The 20,105-nt window shown below is 38.9% G+C and overlaps 1 protein-coding gene across 5 annotated transcripts in view; it reads right to left on the reverse strand.

Moving 5' to 3' along the window:
• The window catches only part of RYR3 (ryanodine receptor 3), a 246,915-nt gene that overhangs the window by 194,211 nt on the left and 32,599 nt on the right, over nt 1-20,105 (reverse strand). For all 5 annotated transcript variants that reach the window (XM_075426096.1, XM_075426095.1, XM_075426093.1 and 2 more), the window contains exon 2: nt 1,963-2,082. In XM_075426096.1, the coding sequence (XP_075282211.1) occupies nt 1,963-2,082 (120 nt within the window). The remainder of the gene's footprint in view (nt 1-1,962; nt 2,083-20,105) is intronic.

Here is a 20,105-nt window from a genome sequence, read left to right on the forward strand (position 1 = left end):
CTGTCTCCTACCAAGTTTCTTTCTCTAAAGACTATGCTAGATTCCTTGAGCACATCATCACTCAGGCAACTTACGACAGTGTAGCATCCACCATGACCTTCACATGCCTTACAGGGGACAAGAATAGTTTCCCATTTTGTAAGCATATTTACATGCTCAGTTATTAGACTTTACACTGGCAGCACTGAAATACACCTCTACTTTCTATTAATATACATGGCACTGCAGATCTTCCTCTGTGTGGCATGATTTCATCAATGGCCAGGTCCCCAACATTTTTATCACCTGAAAAAATTGCATAGTTTAATATAAATAATGTCTTAATTGACAAAAATACTCAAGACCATAGCAGTGAGAACAAAACCCTGTAGGATTTGATTAGAAACACATCTATTCAATAACTATTTTTTAGTCCACTGGATGTGTGCCATTTTGGTTTTTTCTTTCTCATTTCATAACCAAAATTCTATCCAAGTGTAAATGAAAGTAAGTTTCACCTCTAAGGGCTGCTGGTAACTATTGTACTCTCTAACCACCCAGATCAACCTTCCACACTTCCTATTTTTCAAACAGATGTATTTACACACCTCTCCAAAATTCTTCACTATTCTGAGACAAGACCAGCAGTTCAAAAAGCTCCTTGATAAGCTCTTTTAAAGCAGTTGCATACAAGTTTTACAAGTTTTCTGAACCTCTTAATTTTAAACAAACTTCAGAAGCTTCTATAGCTTCTATTACCTGCTACTAAGACACTTACAAAATGTAAAGTACATCTATGGCTTTCTACAGTAACGCACACTATTGCTCTTTTTCTTCTAAGATGCGCAACATGCTGTCCTACAGATTAAGATAGTCATCATCAGTAATAAACAGACCACACTGCAGTTGAGCTGTCAATTAATAAAAAATTTCCAATCACTGTTGAAGATATTAAGACAATAGCTAAAAATGCATATGAGAAAACTAACTGCTTTTACTTAAGCATCTGAAAAGATTATTGGTGATTTGTAAAATGTACACTGTACATAAATTATCTGACTGAACTCCTGGAATGCAAAGAAATGCAAATTTAGAAGCAGCATAATTTTTCACCTTAGATATGAAAAAGAACCTCTCATATTGCATAAACACACACTGTGGATGTAACATGGTCGTAATACCTAGACTAAAAATAAGACCATGCGGCAACTTTTCAAGAGAAAAGATACAAAGACCCCACTAAAAAAAAAAAAATTAGAAGGTGAAATAAATTGTCAGGAAGATGAGAAAAGAAATTAAAACACAAAACAAAGAAAAATAAAATGATGCAGAGAGAACACAGAAGAGAGGGAGAAGGTCCTTTTCTGCCTTTATTTTTAACTTTCTGCTCTAGTACAGGTCTAAAGTTTCATCTCTTCTCTCTCCTCTCAGTCTTCCCTTACTACTCTGTTTTCTTCTATTCTTTCTTCATATCTCTCTAGTGTCTTGTTTCCATTTGCCACCCATTATCTTTAAAACTTTTCAATTACTTAATAATTTTGTTCCCTGTACTTTCAACTTTTTGATTAATCAACACAGTTAGAAGCAACACATAATGCCCGTAACTAACAGGTGACAATGCTTCTAAAATTATCAATCCAGTATATCAAGATATTTGAACCTACAGCAGTAATAGGAATACATTTTTTAATGACCTAACATCTTAATAACAGTCTGGAGACTTAATCTTGAAAATATGAAGTATTTCAGTTACAGTAATTGTTTTAAATAGTTAAAGAATAGTGGCTTTTGACTGTTAACAGGTATGCCTCAAAGTATATTTAGAATCTCTATGAAATCTCATGTTGTGGTCACAGAAAGAAAAGCCTACAAAAGGTGCATCTGGTATCACATTAAAGTAACCATAATTAAATGTGCTTGTGGATAATAAGTAGGTTAAAATTCACTGATCAGTTACACCAGTTGAGAGTATCGACTTCTTACTTTAGCTTCTGATGTTGGTTCCAAAAAGCACAGGCGATTCCCAAGTCCCTCAGCTGCCAAGCAAAACTTCCTTTGTTCTTTGTGAATACTGGCAACACACTGAAGTACTACTTCGTCATCCTGTCACAGAAGAAGGAAGAGAAAAAAAGTAAACATTTGGAAGCTATATACACACTATAACGCTAAGAAATCCTGGAACATGGAAGCTGTTGAACACATTATAATCCTGTAAGTGAAATCACATACATACACAAAGATTCTTTTGATGTGTATGTAAACAGATGTTTATGTACAGTTTTATATTCAAAACTATATCAAAGTGACAAAGACTACATACTGTCCCTAGGGCCTTCACAAGTGTTGTGTCCTTCTGTTGCTTTAGCAGTGGCTTGCTATGGTGCCACAGAAAACTGTAAGTACACTGTTACTCAGTTTTACCCAGTAAAACATGTTTAATGTTTACAGTAAAAACCAGTTACTGTGATTTTGCAAACAACAGTAACCTAAATATAAACAAATTTACTTCATTAGCACAGCAAGCCCTCAACACAAGTCCTCTGAATGTATGATCTTAACTTCTATGGTTCTTGTTTAATTTAGAAACCTCTGAGTACAACAAAAGATCCAAGAGGGATTTTTCACGTGACAGTTCAAATAAGTCATAAGAACTTGCTCCTCAAAAGACATATTCCAAGAATAAGAACACTCTGGAAAAGTGACATGAAACAGCCCTACTGTTTAGTTATCCTAATTATTCTGAAAGCTGTTTTACAAATTGTTACATAATGCAATGCCAAAGACACACTTACTTATAAAGTGCCAAGCCCTTATTCACCTCTCAACTTGTGATACTAAAGCTGATATAAGCGAGCTAAAACAGATTATTTTTAGTGTTCAACTGTGCCAAAGGTACACACAGAATTAAAAACCATTTTCTTTTCCAAAATATGTTCATTAACCAAGAAAAACAGCACTTGCAGACTAGCATGTAGAAGAACTTATTTTTATACAGGTCTGTAACCGTTCACCGAAAGACACTGCCTTAGAAGTTTTTAAGGGGGCGGAAGCTGATAAAACAAGAGCGATATGATATGTCAGTGTCTCATCCAGCTATGAAGTTATACTGGTGTCAATTATTATTATCAAAGCAGATACACAACAGTTGCCTGTACTGAACTCGGAGATCACTTGAACAATTATGTTCTAAAAGCAGCACTGCTTTTTCCAGTCCCCTTATGCAACTGCAATACTATGACAGTAGCACAGCTACTCGCACTTGAAATAAAAGCTTGGAGTGTCTAAGTGATTTTCACCCTTTAAAATGGGAATTCAAAAGCAGGTTTTTCACTTGTGTGATTTTACAAGTGTGTGCAACTTACACAGCTATCTTTTAGGTGACACTTCACTGCCTCCTTACTACTTCTAAAAAGGACAGCTATTATATTTCACACTAATCAGCAGTTACAGACAGTGTTTTCCTTACCTAGCTTTGCATAACAATCAATAGCATTTTTAACAGTACAGAATGGCAATTCAAGAAATTTTTATAAACAATTCTAAGATGTATAGTCAAGTAGAAGGTAGACAGAATTAGCTAATTAATGCTAAACAATTTCATTTTCTTTTTCCTCTGCTGCTTCTGCTTCCATTTCTGTAAAATATTCTCTGAAACTCTCAGCTTTCAAACTCATTAGTAAAAACATTTCTAGTTTTTAAACTTTAGTGTAATAAGTTGCAAAATATAAACAATACAATTAAGGACTGATTACTATGTCCCTCTGTTCATAAATTTTTAAAAATTGCCATCAGAAGCATATCTATTTGGGGGGTGAAATCAGAACATGTATAAGACAAAAAATAAAGGTATTTAAAACATTTTTCATCATCTGGTTCCTGTATCAATCTTTGAACATACATACTTCAGAGATTTAAAAAGAATAAAATACTGAAACATTTATACATACCATGATTTAGAATAAAATTGAGATTTGCCACTTAGCTTGTGCTTATCAGTGAATTACATTAAATTACTTATATACAGCTGAAACTGCATTGATTCCCCCTACTACATTAAAGTATTCAATAGTGTTCAACATCAGTGCTTCACATTATTCCCCTAAATTTCCAATGTACCCTTTCATTTGTGCTACAACATTTAATAAACTATGTATTTGCTACATTGGATGAACAACTTTAACAGAGTTTATAAAAAGTGGCAATAATAGTGTATTTCAGAATGTTTTGTAGCAGAGTTCCAAAGTGTTCATCATTCCGGTGCAGGTGGACTGAGCATAAGGAATTAATGGAATCTATACAATGCAGATAAGACAATGACTCGCTGTTAAGATGACTCAGTATTGTAGTGTACTTACTGAAGTAAGATCATTCTAGTTGAGGCCTGAAGACACTAACAGAAATGAGTTTTATGGAGTTGCTATCCTATAATGAAACTGCAGACCATGTCGCAGCAGTATCTTGTTTTCTTGAGTCTTTTCCCACACTAATTCTGGTATTCTAAAAATTTTTTCCTGGTAAACTCATTTTCTTCTTCCCTTAGTTTTTAAAAACACATGGTGCTAGAGCCATTTAACTTTGATCTTCACTTGTCTTATACAGAATTTCATCCATTTACTTAAATATAGCTTTTTTAATATGACAAGGAGAAGCCTGCAAGTCCAATGAGATGTGGAGACTCATGTGATGAGAAGTGATGAGTTGTTAGTTACGTTATACATGGCCAATTATCAAAGATAACCAAATGCAAAGCAAAAGAAAAAAAAAAACCATGCAACTTCCTTGAGGTCCAGTTTGTCAAGCAGGAATTTAACGAATTTAAATGTTTTAAATTTAGTAAGTATTTTAAATGCGTTCTTTCTGATCTAGCAGCTCTGACATTTCCATATTTGTTCTAGTCCTTCTAGTTTTGGTGGGGTTTTTTGTTGTGTTTTTTTTTTTTTTTAATGAGACAGGTTTAGAGTGCATGGAATCACAGGCTAGAAAGGCCCTCTGTAAGCAATGATCCAGCCCCTCACTACAGAAGGAATAATTAGATCATCTGAGACACTTGATGGAAATGTGCTTAATTTAGAAAAAAGTCCACTTCAAAGTTCTGATCAGCCTGAGGTATTGTTACAGATTCACACCTCTCTCTCCACAACACGTTACACCTTGTCAGATCAAAACTGTAATATGCAACAGCTGTATGAAAATTCTCTAACTTTTTCAGTGCTTTGCTTCATTGAGCAAATGGAGAATAATTTCAAGTTGATCAAAACACCTAGCACACAGAAAAATAACATATTTGCATACCACTAGACCTCTCACAAGAAACTGCCTTCGCTGTTGTTCCTCAAAAAGTACACACATTCTAAGTGCCAATTACTAATATCGGGTTTCCACCAGCAGCATCATCAGTAATTACACTAAGTTAACCATGAGATCCATTTTGTACTACCATAATGAATATCTATTCACAAATACAGGCAAAGAGCAAGTTTTAACATGATTGAAGAGGAAGTGGAAATTCTCCCCTTCTGTCCAGAAATTTCTGATCTGGTTAGGCTTCATCCATCAGTCCTTTAGCAAAAGGACACAGACCAGGTAACTCCAACCTCAGTTCTATGAATGTTTATAACGTGAAACACTATAACGTGAAACATTGATATTACTAAATACTAATTACTATTCACACAAACGCATGACTTTAGCAAAAAAGAAAAAAAGACAGTTTTGGAGATTTGATTTCTTTTTTTGTAAGTGGGTGACTACACAACTGTGTGTACTGAAAACATAAATTCCTACTTGCTTCGGACAGAGCTGAAGCTGCAGTCTGAATTTGCACTATATACTAATGGCTGCATAGGCCAAGAAACAAAGGTATTTCTGAATGAGAGTCACTTACTACGTTCTGCTTTTAAGATGGAAAAAGTTACCAAAATAGAATGTGGCTTTTCATAAAAGTACACCTAACATTAAACAATTTATTTAACTGAAAACTGTGATTCCTAGCCTTCAGCAATACAGCACTAAGCAGCATACTATGCAATTTTAAAAAAGAGTTTTTAATGAACCTCATTGCAGTGGTTCATTACCACACAGTATTTAGTCTTGATCTTCAGGCATCTTCCTCCTCAGGTTTCGTAATAAAGTGATGGTGGACTTAAACTGAGTTTCCTGTGATTAAGTAATAAGCCAAAACATAAACAAAATCTATTTTCATTAATCAATTGCTGCAAAGTGAGTAAATTCTCAAGGTGAATCAATGTATTGTAGGCATGACCTTGCTTCCACTCAGTTCACTGGTTTTTCAACTCAGAATTTGAGAATAAAGAAATTCCAACAGCTAATAAAACTCCTTCCTCATTTATCTTGCATATATATCCCAGAATAAAGAATTATAGTCATTCATACAATACATTTAGGTCCATACAGACGTTGTATTCAACAACAGACACACACATTTCATATCAAGAAGCACAAAACCATCAATACACCAAATACAGACATGCATGTTTACATATAAAATAAGCAAATTTTGCTGGAAAATTACACCCTGGATTTAGTTTGTTACCTACTGATTCAACATCTACCAAATCTCTATATTCTCTATTATACTCAGTACTGAAAATGAAATGATAAAATAAAATTTATATGACACTGAAAACTAATCAGTTTTAGAAAATTTATCAGCTTTGTTATTAAACCTGTAGATTGTAATAAGGAGAAGCTGTTTCCTCAAAAAGGCATACACACTTTGCTTATATTTTACTCACAGCTGCACATAAACATGCAAGCATGTGCTTGCACATGAATGGCTACCTTTAGTGTAAACTGATATGGAATTGTTCTGAAAGTACATTCTTCTGTAACACCATGGAAAAGTTTTATTTGATAATACATCCTTTCCATGAAGAAATGTATATTACTTTTAAAAAACCCTGTATCTGTTAAACAAAGAAACTCAGAACTCCTGTTTCCTACGGTAAATCAAGCAGGCATATCAAGCTGATGCTCCTTACAGGACTGATTACAGTGACACTGTGACACTTGCTGATTATAAATCACTGTTGCAAAGAAATGTACGAAGTAAAACTCCACAGCCGCTTTCACTCTTTGACAGACAACATGCTACTCATGTATCTCACTAGGGATGAGCCCAGGCTTGGCGTGCCAGGGTCAGAGGGGAGATCGACGGCCCAGCTCAAGTGTGTCTATACCAACGCACGTAGCATGGGCAATAAACAGGAGGAGCTGGAAGCCATTATACAGCAGGACGGCTACGACTTGGTCGCCATCACAGAAACGTGGTGGGACAACTCGTATGACTGGCATGCTGTCATAGATGGCTACAGACTCTTTAGGAAAGACAGACCAACAAGGAGAGGTGGGGGAGTTGCTCTGTATGTGAGGGAGCAACTGGAATGCATTGAGCTTGGCCTGGGGACAGATGAAGAAGGAGTTGAGAGCTTGTGGCTTAGAATTAAGGGACAGGCTCATAAGGGTGACATTACAGTGGGTGTGTGCTACAGACCATCTGACCAGGAGGAGGAAGTTGATGAGGCCTTCTACAGCCAGCTGCAAGCAGCCTCACAGTCACAGGCCCTGGTCGTCATGGGGGACTTCAACCACCCTGACATCTGCTGGGAAGACCATACAGCTAGGCAGGCGCAATCCAGGAGGTTCCTACACAGCATCGATGATAACTTTCTGATACAAGTGGTGGAGGAACCAACAAGGAAAGGTGCGCTGCTGGACCTTGTATTAACAAACAAGGAGGGACTGGTGGAGGATGTGAAGGTTGGAGGCAGACTCGGCTGCAGTGACCATGAAATGGTCGAGTTCAGGATCCTGCGTGGAGGAAGCAGGGCGATAAGTAGGATCAAAACCTTGCACATCAGGAGGGCTAACTTTGGCCTCTTCAGGGAGCTACTGGGAGGAATCCCGTGGCCCAGGGCTCTCGAAGGCAGGGGGGTCCAAGAGTGCTGGTCGCTGTTTAAATGTCACTTCCTCGATGCTCAGGAGTGGTGCATCCCCCTGAGAAAGAAATCGAGCAAAGGAGGCAGGAGACCTGCATGGTTAAACAAGGAGCTTCTAGCGGAGATCAGGTGGAAGAGAAAGGTCCACGGAATGTGGAAAGAGGGGCAGGCCACTTGGGAAGAGTACAGGAATGTGGTGAGAGCATGCAGGGATGCGACGAGGAAGGCCAAGGCCCACCTGGAATTGAATCTGGCAAGGGATGTCAAGGACAACAAGAAGGGCTTCTTCAACTACATCAGCAGCAAAAGGAAGGCTAGGGACAATGTGGGGCCGCTGCTGAATGAGGAGGGTGTTCTGGTGACACAGGATGCAGAGAAGGCAGAGCTACTGAATGCCTTCTTTGCTTCAGTCTTCAGTGGTAAGACTGGACCTCAGGAATCCCAGGCCCCGGAGGTAAGAGAAGAAGCCTACAGAGAGGATGACTTTCCCTTGGTCGAGGAGGACTGTGTGAAGGATCGCTTAAGCGATCTGGACATCCACAAATCCATGGGCCCTGATGGAATGCACCCACGAGTGCCGAGGGAGCTGGCAGATGTCATTGCTGAGCCACTCTCCATCATCTTTGAGAGGTCCTGGAGGACAGGAGAGGTGCCCGAGGACTGGAGAAAGGCCAATGTCACTCCAGTCTTCAAAAAGGGCAAGAAGGAGGACCCAGGGAACTACAGGCCGGTCAGCCTCACCTCCATCCCGGGAAAGGTGATGGAGCAGCTTATCCTGGAGGTCATCAACAAGCAAGTGGAGGAAAAGAAGGTTATCAGGAGTAGTCAGCATGGATTCACCAAGGGGAAATCATGCCTGACCAATCTGATAGCTTTCCATGATGGCATGACTGGCTGGGTAGATGAAGGGAGAGCCGTGGATGTTGTCTACCTAGACTTCAGTAAGGCTTTCGACACGGTCTCCCAAAACATCCTCCTAGGGAAGCTCAGGAAGTGTGGGCTGGATGAATGGTCAGTGAGATGGACTGAGAACTGGCTGAATGGCAGAAATCAGAGCGTTGTCATCAGCGGCGCTGAGTCTAGTTGGAGGCCGGTAACTAGTGGTGTCCCCCAGGGGTCAGTACTGGGCCCAGTCTTGTTCAACTTCTTCATCAACGACCTGGATGAAGAGTTAGAGTGTACCCTCAGCAAGTTTGCTGATGACACCAAACTGGTAGCTGTGATAGATACACCAGAAGGCTGTGCTGCCATTCAGCGTGACCTGGACAGGCTGGACAGTTGGGCAGAGAGGAACCTGATGAGGTTCAACAAAGGCAAATGCAGGGTCCTGCACCTGGGGAGGAACAACCCCATGCATCAGTACAGACTTGGGGTGGACCTGCTGGAGAGCAGCTGTGTGGAGAGGGACCTGGGTGTACTGGTGGATGACAGGTTAACCATGAGCCAGCAGTGTGCCCTGGCTGCCAAGAAAGACAATGGGATCCTGGGGTGCATCAAGAAGAGTGTGGCCAGCAGGTCGAGGGAGGTTCTCCTTCCCCTCTACACTGCCCTGGTGAGGCCCCATCTGGAGTACTGTGTCCAGTTCTGGGCTCCCCAGTTCAAGAAAGATGAGGAGCTGCTGGAAAGAGTCCAGCGGAGGGCTACAAGGATGGTGAGGGGACTGGAGCATCTCTCCTATGAGGAGAGGCTGAAGGAGCTGGGCTTGTTCAGTCTGAAGAAGAGAAGGCTGCAGGGGGACCTAATATATACTTACAAATATCTGAAGGGTGGGTGTCAGGAGGATGGGACCAAACTCTTTTCAGTGGTGCCCAGTGACAGGACAAGGGGCAACGGGCACAAACTGAAGCACAGGAAGTTCCGTCTGAACATGAGGAAGAACTTCTTCCCTCTGAGGGTGACGGAGCCCTGGAACAGGCTGCCCAGGGAGGTTGTGGAGTCTCCTTCTCTGGAGATATTCAAGACCCGCCTGGACAAGGTCCTCTGCAGCCCGCTGTAGGTGACCCTGCTTCGGAAGGAGGTCTGGACTAGATGACCCACAGAGGTCCCTTCCAACTCCGACCATTCTGTGATTCTGTATCACAAAGCACAGGATATATACCAACAAACATTTTGATTAGCATTTGAACACTAGCTACAAACTGATTCTTCCACAGGACTGCATTCCTTTCAAGTTTTCTGGAATGATCTTGGAGAACAAGTAAAATTGACCAGAAATTGCCATCTACAGGCTGCATTCATCTTAACAAAATAAGGAATTGTAGGCAGAGTTGACAATGCTCTAAGCAAAGACCGGTTTTGGTAAATTTGTAGGTGCCCAGCACTTTCTTTCAGAAGGGGAATGGTCTCACTGCAAAACTGTCTCCATGCACTTGTATTTTTTTCAGAACTTTGTCCAAAATGCGCAGCTTCAGTGCATGGCTTCAGTTATTTCTAAAAACAAGTACAGGAAACATACAGTCTTTTGCCCATTTTAAAAACAATCTTGCAGTCTTTTAACTGAGAAACACAAAAGTATTTTTCCTTTTAAGCTGGAGCTTGAACAACAGTGTGGCCCTAGGATATGGAACTGGATTTTCCCGTTCCTAAGGGAAAAAATAATCTGTGCTAAATCTGACCCTAAAGGAAGAGTTTGAAAGGGGGAGGAGGAGGGTATGGTGGCAATCGCAATAGATGAACACACAAATCCTTGCTAGAATTTTACGTTTGCTAGTTTGGCTACATAGTTTTGCAAAGATCTTGACTGCAGAGTACAGAAGATAATTTCTTATGCTGCCTGTTTCTTTGCTCTGCAGTGATACAGCTCAGCTAGAGGAAAATCAAATTCTTGTGTTTGTTTTCAACCTGGTTACTACGTGCTCCATTTAATATTACCAAGCTCCCTCATCACAACAGTCAGTGAAGATCATTGTCCATCCTCAAGTCACACCCAGCCTGTCTTTTCCAGGCTGAAAAGTCCTAGCCTCCTAATAAGTTGTTCCTCTTCTGATCATCATCCTGATCCTCCTCTGACCCTTCCCTTAATATTTTGTCGTTCTAAGGGTTTCTTTTTAAAATGAGGTAACCAAAATTCCACATACTATTCAAAGTACGTAAAAACTTACGTACTCATGCAATAGCAAAAAGATGTTCTCTGTAGTGGTCTTTATTCTATTCTTAGTAATTTCTAATATTTGTTTGCCTTTTTGGCCATTAATGAGTATTAAGATGATCTTTTAATTGAACTGTTCTAACCCCAGGATCTTCCTTTTCAGTTCAGAGTCAATAATTTTAAACATGAAGCTGGATTGCTATTTTTTTTTCCTCACATCGATAATTTCACATTTAGCCTGAATTTCATCTGCCATTTTAATGCAGTTACTTAATTTCACAAGGTCCTTCTAGCATGGTTCACAGCTTGCTCACATCCTTGCTACCTCAAATAATTTCCTACCACAAGTGCTCTACCTATTTATCCCTTTTCCCAGGTCCTCGCGCTCTTCTTCGTCCCCTCAGTTTATTAGTGAAATAAATTTTTAAAAACCACGTAATTAGGTCCACGATAAACAATTTTTATAGATGTTTAAGAGGCTGTTCCAAAATGGAATATTATGCTTCCCGTGTATAACAGACAGAACTACTAATATAAAACTTAAACTGCAACCAGATTCAGGCTGGGTATTAGAAGAAAAGGTTTCCTTCTTCTTTCCTAATGATAAGGATAGCAATGCACTAAAATTGGGTAGGCTGTAGAGCCTGTATCAACACAGGTCTTTAAAAACAGATTACATTAACATCTGTGGGTATGGTGTTGCATGGGTATAGTCAGTCTTTTCTTAGGTAAGGGAATATATGCGCCATGAGCTCTCTTAAAGCTCTGTTTTTTCCAGATCCCATAGCTGATACATAATCCTTCATGGCTACTGTATGCGAGAATATGATTTACAATATACATTAGCATATCCACAACTTAATTCTGCAACAGACCCTCATGCTGGGTTGATCCTGACTCAAAAAGACCATATTCCCCTCTGGTTTTTATATATATATGTTTTCATCTTCTCTCCTTAGCATGAATGCAGAACCTGAAGGAAGACATTAGAATAGGAAATACACTTTATTATTCTGTCTTCTCCCTAACCTATTTGTTTTATTTATACGATTTTATTCCCACAATACTTGAGCACTCCAAGTTTCTAACTGCTTTATTTCTTCATTGGTGCTCACGTTCTTTACCCACCAACATCTAAAAATTGTATTATAAATCAAATTACAATAAATATTCTTCAAAAGATAACCACTGCATCTCACAATTAGCTTCTTTAACAAATGTACCATCAGTTGGGATGCTAACAAAACAGAGATCACACTAATTTCATACTGTTCAGTTTGAGAACAAACATCCTAGTTTTATTTACTCTATTACAAAATTACTAAAGTTTTGATTTTAAAACTTTGTGTGTGTTAATGCTTGAATATCTTGATAAAATTGGGCCTCTTTTTTCTTTCTTCTTTCTTTGTTACTCATAGAGCAATTCTCCCAGCAAAACCCAGCCCTAATCTGATAGTGACTTTTTTTGAAGAGAAAAAAACAAGACAAAAACTGGGAGAATAAATCAAGATAATCGTTCATTTCAAACAGGGAATGAAATGCAACACCACAACCAAAAAAAAAAGCAAAAAACAATATACATTTAAAAACGTGTATTCATAGATATATTCCATGTCAAAACATTTGCTGATAACTTAATTCTAATGCTGCCAGGTGCAAATATTTTATACTTGCCTTTTCGCAATTTTGTTTCTGATTATAGATTTCAAGATCTATAGGGAAAAATATACACTTTTTGCCCAGGACGTCTCACCTATACTAAAAGGCTATACGACAAGGTATAACTATGCTGTGGTTAAACCTGTCAGGCAGCTAAAAACCACACAGCCATTCGCTTGCTTTCCCCCACAGTGGGATGGTGGAGAGAATCAGAAAAAATGTATAACTGGTGGGTTGAGATAAAGACAGTTTAATAGGTCAGAAAAGGAAGGGAAAATAATAATAATGACAGAACTTACAAAAGTAGTGATGCATAACGCAATTGCTCACCACCCGCTGATCGATGCCTAGCCAGTCCCCCAGCAGCGGTCGCCGCCCCCTGGCCAACTCCCCCCAGTTTATGTTCAGCATGATGTCATATGGTATGGAATATCCTTTTAGCCAGTTTGGCTCAGCTGTCCCGGCTGTGTTCCAGCTGCTTGTGCACCCTCCTCGCTGGCAGGGCAGTACGAGAAGCTGGAAAGTCCTTGACTTAGTGTAAACACTGCTCAACAACAAATAAAACATGAGTGTGTTATCAACATTATTCTCATCCCAAATCCAAAACACAGCACTGTACCAGCTACCAGGAAGAAAATTAATTCTGTCCCAGCCGAAACCAGGACCAGTTGTGATTAAAAAAGATATTTGATTCCAAAAATGTTTAGTATGACCCTAAAGAGTTAGGGAAACAGAAATTGCATCTAATTCTATTCTCACCTATAGTACTGTAAACTATGTAGAACTCTTAAATCAATAGAGTAACAAATGCTAAACTTCATGTGAGGAATCAGATTTTTTCTTTTAGAAAATGTATTGCAGATTCACTTAAACATAGTAAATAATCGTTAAAAACTGTATGATCATGCTCATTAAAATTATACAAAGCATTTAAGCATTATTTTAAAAAAACCCCAAAGTCTCATAGCCAGTTCTTATGAAAAAGGAAGATCACATAGCTTACCAGATATAGTCAATATCCACCTTCATCACAGGTAATACACCAGCTTTCATAAAACCTGCAGGTTAGAGCTTTGAACTTCTAAACAGTGTTTTGCTGAGAGCAACTCTAAATCACCAGACGATAGTGAAAAGCATAGAATTAAATGAGTAGTCAAAGTACTTTTTCATCTGATCTGACAGTATCTTTTTTTTCTTGGAGTGATAAATCGCTTTGACGTAGCTGCATTTCACACCTTCTGGTATAAAGCTAACAATATATACGAAACTCTGTGACACACATCCCTCAGTTTGCTACATTACAGAAGAGAAATTAAGAAAGGTGACTTAACTTAGCAAGCTGATAAAGCATACCAAGACATCCTTAGTATTAAAATAAAATCAGCTACTTAATACGTTTCTATTGAATAAATGATCCATTTTTATTTTTAAAAAGTTCATAATTTACTTAGTTTCCAGCGTCTTAATGGATGTAGTCAGTCATTCCACTCATTCTAAAACAGAAGCTTCCTACAATGCCAGTTTAAAGGATTCCACTACTTCCACATATGAAAAGAACAAAACTTATCAAACCTATAATCTCATACATTAATACGACGATTATTAGGATTACTTCAGTAATTTCTACTGCAACACTTCATAAGTCAAGATTTGTATACCTCCTCTCTTGCACATTGTAAAAAATTATTGTGCATTTAACTGATACAGAAAATAGTTCTGGTATGGCTTTTTATTTCTGCTACAGCTCTTCTATTTGAGATGAAGGATGTGGAAAATTCTGGCTGTTGAATTTATTTACCAAGGCAACACAGTTCTATCTAGGCTTCCTAATAAATTAGTACATTAAAATGAAAATCTTCTTTGATTAAATTTTAGTTGGATTAGTTAGGTTTTGAGGCTATGATCCAGAAAAACAACTTTATGTATTCGCCTACCATCTAGCTAAAGCAATTCAGTTTATTTAGATTCCTGTACACTATAAACTAATGTCTGTATAGGCCGAGAAACAGAAGTATTTCTGAATGAGAGTCACTCCTTATGTTCTGCATCACTGTGATTTTCTGCTCTGGACTTCTGTTGATAAACATGCTTTGAATCTTCTTTAATGTGTAATTTTCCTGCAATTATTAACCACAGTTTGGTAATTATGTACCACATGTCCATGCATAAGCTAGATTCACAGTAAAGACCAGGTTCCAGACCATCTAAGGAACTTGAAGGTACACAAGTTGATGGGACCTGATGAGGTGCACCCCCAGGTCCTGAGGTAACTGATGCATGAAGTTGCTAAGCCACTGTCCATTAGATTTGAGAAGTCATGAAAGTCCGGTGAAGTTCCCACTGACAGGAAAAGGGGAAACATACTCCTATTTTCAAAAAGGGAAAAAAGGAAGACCTGGGGAACTACAGGTCAGTCTCACCTCTGTACCCAGCAACCTTATGGAGCAGATCATTCTGGAACCTATGCTAAGGCATATGGAAAATAAGGAGGTGACTGGTGACAGCCAACAAGGCTTCACTAAGGGCAAATCATGCTTGACGAACTTGGTGGACTTCTATGACAGGGTTACTGCATTGGTGAATATGGGAAGAGCAACTGACATCACCTGCCTTGACTTGTGTAAAGCATTTGATACTGTCCTGCACAACATCCTTGTCTCTAAATTGGAGAGACATAGATTTGACAGATGGACCACTTGGTGGATAAAGAACTGGTTGGATGGTCGCACTCAAACACTTGCAGTCAACAGCTTGATGTCCAAGTAGAGAAGAGTGATGAGTGGCATTCCTCAGGTGTAGGTATTGGGACTGGTACTGTTTAACATCTTTGTGGGGGATGTGGACAGTGGGATTGGCCGCGCCCTCAGCAAGTTTGCCAATGACGTCAAGCTGTGTGGTGCAGTTGACAAGCCTGAGGGGCACGATGCCATTCAGAGGTACCTTGACGGGCTTCAGAGTTGGGCCCGTGTGAACCTCATGAAGTTCAACAAGGCCAAGTGCAAGGTCCTGTACACGGGTCAGGGCAATCCCAAGCACAAACACAGCCTGGGCAGAGAATGGATGGAGAGCAGCCCTGCGGAGAAGGACTTGGTGGGTGCTGGTTGACGGGAAGCTCAACATGACCTGGCAGTGTGCATTCCCAGCCTAGCAGGCCAACCACATCCTGGGTTGCATCAAGAGAAGTGTGGCCAGCAGGTTGAGGGAGGTGGTTCTGCCCCTCTGCTCTGCTCTGGTGAGACCCCACCTGGAGTCCTGCGTTCAGCTCTGGAACCCTCAGCACTGGAAAGACATAGACCTGTTGGAGCAGGTCCAGAAGAGAGCCACAAAAATCATCAGACGGATGAAACACCTCCCCTAGGAGGAAAGGCTGAGAAAGTTAGGCTTGTTCAGCCTGGAGAAGTGCAGGCTCTAGGGAGACCACATAGTACCCTTCCAGTACCTGAAGGGGGCCTACAAGAAAGCTGGAGGGGGACCTTCTACAAGGGCATGTCGTGATATGACAGGGGGTAAGGGTTTCAAGTTGTAAATGGGTAGATTTAGACTAGCCATAAGAAAGTCTTTATTATAAGTGTGGTGCGGCACTGGAACAGGTTGCCCAGAGAAGCTGTGGCTGCCCCCTCCCTGGAAGTGTTCAAGGCCAGGCTGGACGGGGCTTTGAGCAACCTGGTCTAGTGGAAGATATCCCTGCCTATGGCAGGGGGGTTGGAACTAGATCATCTTTAAGGTCGCTTCCAATGCAAACCGTTCTATGATTCTATGATGATTCTACATACGTGCATCAGAAGTCTTGCTGCATGATCACATCACTTTTCCTCTGCTAAATCCCCCTGAGGTATAACTCTCAACAAAAAAATCCTTGGGGGAAATTTCCAAAAGTTCTTCTGCTGTGTTTATTTAGCTATGTATTTATTTATTGTGCAAAGGGCAATTCCATTCTTAATAAACAAAAACATTGTTTATTGCAATATTGTAACCGATACGATGTATAGAATGCAGTATATAATTGACTAATTGAAGTTCTGGATATTGTTTTGGTTGAAAAACAAAGTAGATTATTCCCTTTAAAAAATTATTTATTATAGATACAAAACTAGTGTGACATGGATTTTTTTTGCTTTGCCTACTTTAGTAAGCATGGTGTTGTTGGGTGGATGGTTGGACTTGATGTTCTTAGAGGTCTTTTCCAACCTATGATTCTATGAATCTATGATTCTACACTACGTCAACTTAAACAATCTCTTCTATTTTTTTTTACTAGTCATGAAAAAGAAGAAACAGGAAACCAAGTAAAACCCACAAAAAGGTTTTTAAGCCTCAAAACAACGCAAATGCAAAGCACACACACAAAAAACTAAACAAAAAAATAACCACACTGTACTAAGCTTACAGATTTAGCTGTAGTTACCATCAATGCAACATATTGGTGAGGTATAGTATGTCCTTACCAATGACTCCACATTGATCAGCAGTCTCCAAAAATGACTACAGATGTGCCTGGGATCCTGAAATTCACTGAATGCTGATTAGTTATTAGATGAATCTTTCCCTTACCAAGCACATGGGGAAGGGTACATTAGTGAAATAGCAGCAACCATTACTCGTGGTCTGTCAACTTGGAAATGGAGGAGGTGATCTATATTTTCTCCTTGGATATAATTTAAGAATATACATAGGGAAAGAAAGTTTAATATGTCTTCCAGGACAGATTCTTATGGGTATTCTTCTATTCTCTTTCCTTCTTCAGATCAAAATGATGACTCGTCATCAGGTTCATTGACAAGTCAAGTCTCTGTTTTTTTCTTTTCTTTTTTCTTCCCCTCTCTACTCCTCAGAGCAGTACTAAGCTTTCAAACCCCAATTTTATTTACAGATACATTCTCAGGTAAAGGAAGACCCAGTTTCCTCTAAGTTTATCTTCCTAGTTTGCATGTGTGTGTGTGCATGGAAGGGTTGGTTGGTTGTTTTTTAAACTGATAATACGATTTCACTTGATACCTTGCTTTTAAATCAGGGTTTTCACTTCTTTTCCCCTTCAGCCAATGTAGCTTACACAGGCCGAAGTCTAAACTGAACAGAAACATTTACAAGTTCAAGATGGTACTGAAGAATAGATGGGCAGAAAGATTTTGAAAGAACTCTGTTTCCTTTGGAAACTAAAAGACAGGCTACATAAGGAAATCTCAGTTCAATTAATATTAAAACATCAAGTAACTACTTCAGGAAAACATAACAGGAAATGGGATAAATAATGGTGAAGATATATGTAAAACTTCGTTCTTGTTTATCTCAGGAACTACTTGACGCTGACCCTTCCCTGTCTCGTTTGTGTTGCTAAAACAAAACAGTACTTTAAGAAAGTAAGTTAATTCAACTAATATAAACTTTAGTGACACACTTACTCATAAAAATAGAAACAAATAGAACGAGGAAGCAATATGCAATACATATAATCCATATTGAAGCTGCGTGAACATTTAAAGACTTCTGAAATCTGAATAACTATTTTTTACCCTTATGTTTAGACATATTTCATTGTCCTAATTTAAATGTTCTTATAGGTAACACTATATTTCTATTCAACTTCAAAGGCTGTATAACTGGAACTCATACTGCCTTGTTTATTCAGTATTTCCATGTTTAAGAGTTTCAGTTACATTGCCAGTCAGCGGGGGGGGGGGGGGAAACAAACTGCTCACCAAAAATACATAAATCAAAAATAATAATAATGGAAAAAATTAAAAACCAACTGTAAACTGCTAAGAAAGATAATCAAGTTATCAGGATAAATTAAATTATTACCAATTTTTTAAAAAATTCTGCACTGCTAGTCATGAAAACGTTTGTCTTGTTTTTTTGTCTCTCAAACATTCCAGTAAAGCAGATGTTTCTGGTTTACAAAACCCCCAATTTTGTCTCACAGCAGTTACATTCTGCCATAACGATATGACTCTTATGTACGCCTCTTGAGAGCACCTTTTTCCCCCCACACTATCTGCTTAAAATATTGAAGATCCAACCTTTCAATAAATTCTAATTTACTTGCTACATAAATTAATATTAGGAATATCATTTACTAAAGCGTGTATCCAAGCACTAAATCGAAGTTTAACATCACAGTAAGCTTATGAACCAAAAAAGGTTCATAAAAGATTCCAATTATGTTTTTCATTCTTGTAATTTAAAAAGTTTATACAGCTCTACTGCAATATGACAAAGTTTATTTTAGGGCCTCTACACACAAGTGCATACTACACAAATATTTTGGTCCCAAAATACAGACATCACAGCCATGCAATTGAATTAGGAAAGGGGCCACATGAATATATCATCTTAAGCTTTCCTTTGCTTTAAATGCCTATAAATAAATCTTCTGGCAAGCAGTATGTGCTAATTTCTAAAACAAAAGTGTGCTTAGACACAACTGTCATGTTGTAAATCATCACAAAAACCACAAAAAAATGATGGAAACCAATATCCAGAGCAGATCTTAAATCAGTAGTGGCGGGCAGGAGGTGGATTCTCAGCTGATTTAGCTTTACTTCCATTACTTGATATCAGTTGTTTTTAACCATTTGTTTGTAATATTTTTTTTATAAATTAAAAGCCTTTATGTGTTTGGGAGTAACATACCAAGGCCTTTCTTTCCCCAGTAAGTATACGAATTTCTCCCAATAAACACAGCCAGTTCACTGCAAATGTATCCTTATGATGACAGCAGAGTTATTTGATGGAAATTCATGCACCACCATCTGACGGTTCTCAGAAGATTTTAAAAATAGAGTTGGGGTTTCCGTTGTCAGTCTAGTCCTTCAGCAGTGGTTGGATCAAAGCCTAATGTCAGCTCTGGAACATACTTCCATATCCTATATCAGGTCATCATCAAGGCAGAATAAGCAAATCATTAGACAGCAGTAAAATGTAGTCAGTCCTTCTCACAAAAATTAATACTTCTGAATGAAAAATTGTTTCAGAAAGTTTAGTATTTCAGTATTGACCATTGTGCTGATTTGGTATTTTTTTCAACACAACTTCCATGTTGTACACTTGCCATTGAAGTATTTACATAGTTTGCTGTCTTTTGTATCACAGTTTTCTCTTCCTCTCCCCTTGCCCAGTTCTTCATGGAAATGAGACAGTGACAAGGCAACAACCACACCAAATACCAAGACGAAAAGTAACATCCAACACATTTACCCACTATCTGTAATAAAAGCTGAGTACTATATGTTCTTTAAAAATCACTCTTTTGATTTCAAACTGTAGGGCAAGAGAAAAAGAAGCCTTATTAACGGAGCTGAGGTGAATTAGCCATGCAGACTGGCATCATGCAAATCAGTGGCAAAACAAATACGTCCTCTCCTATCAGACAGAGTCCTGTCTTGCTTTAAGAAATCAAGTGACTTTAAGTACACACGTTAATT

The sequence above is a fragment of the Opisthocomus hoazin genome, chromosome 7 (assembly GCF_030867145.1).
Source record: "Opisthocomus hoazin isolate bOpiHoa1 chromosome 7, bOpiHoa1.hap1, whole genome shotgun sequence".
NCBI lineage: Eukaryota > Metazoa > Chordata > Aves > Opisthocomiformes > Opisthocomidae > Opisthocomus > Opisthocomus hoazin.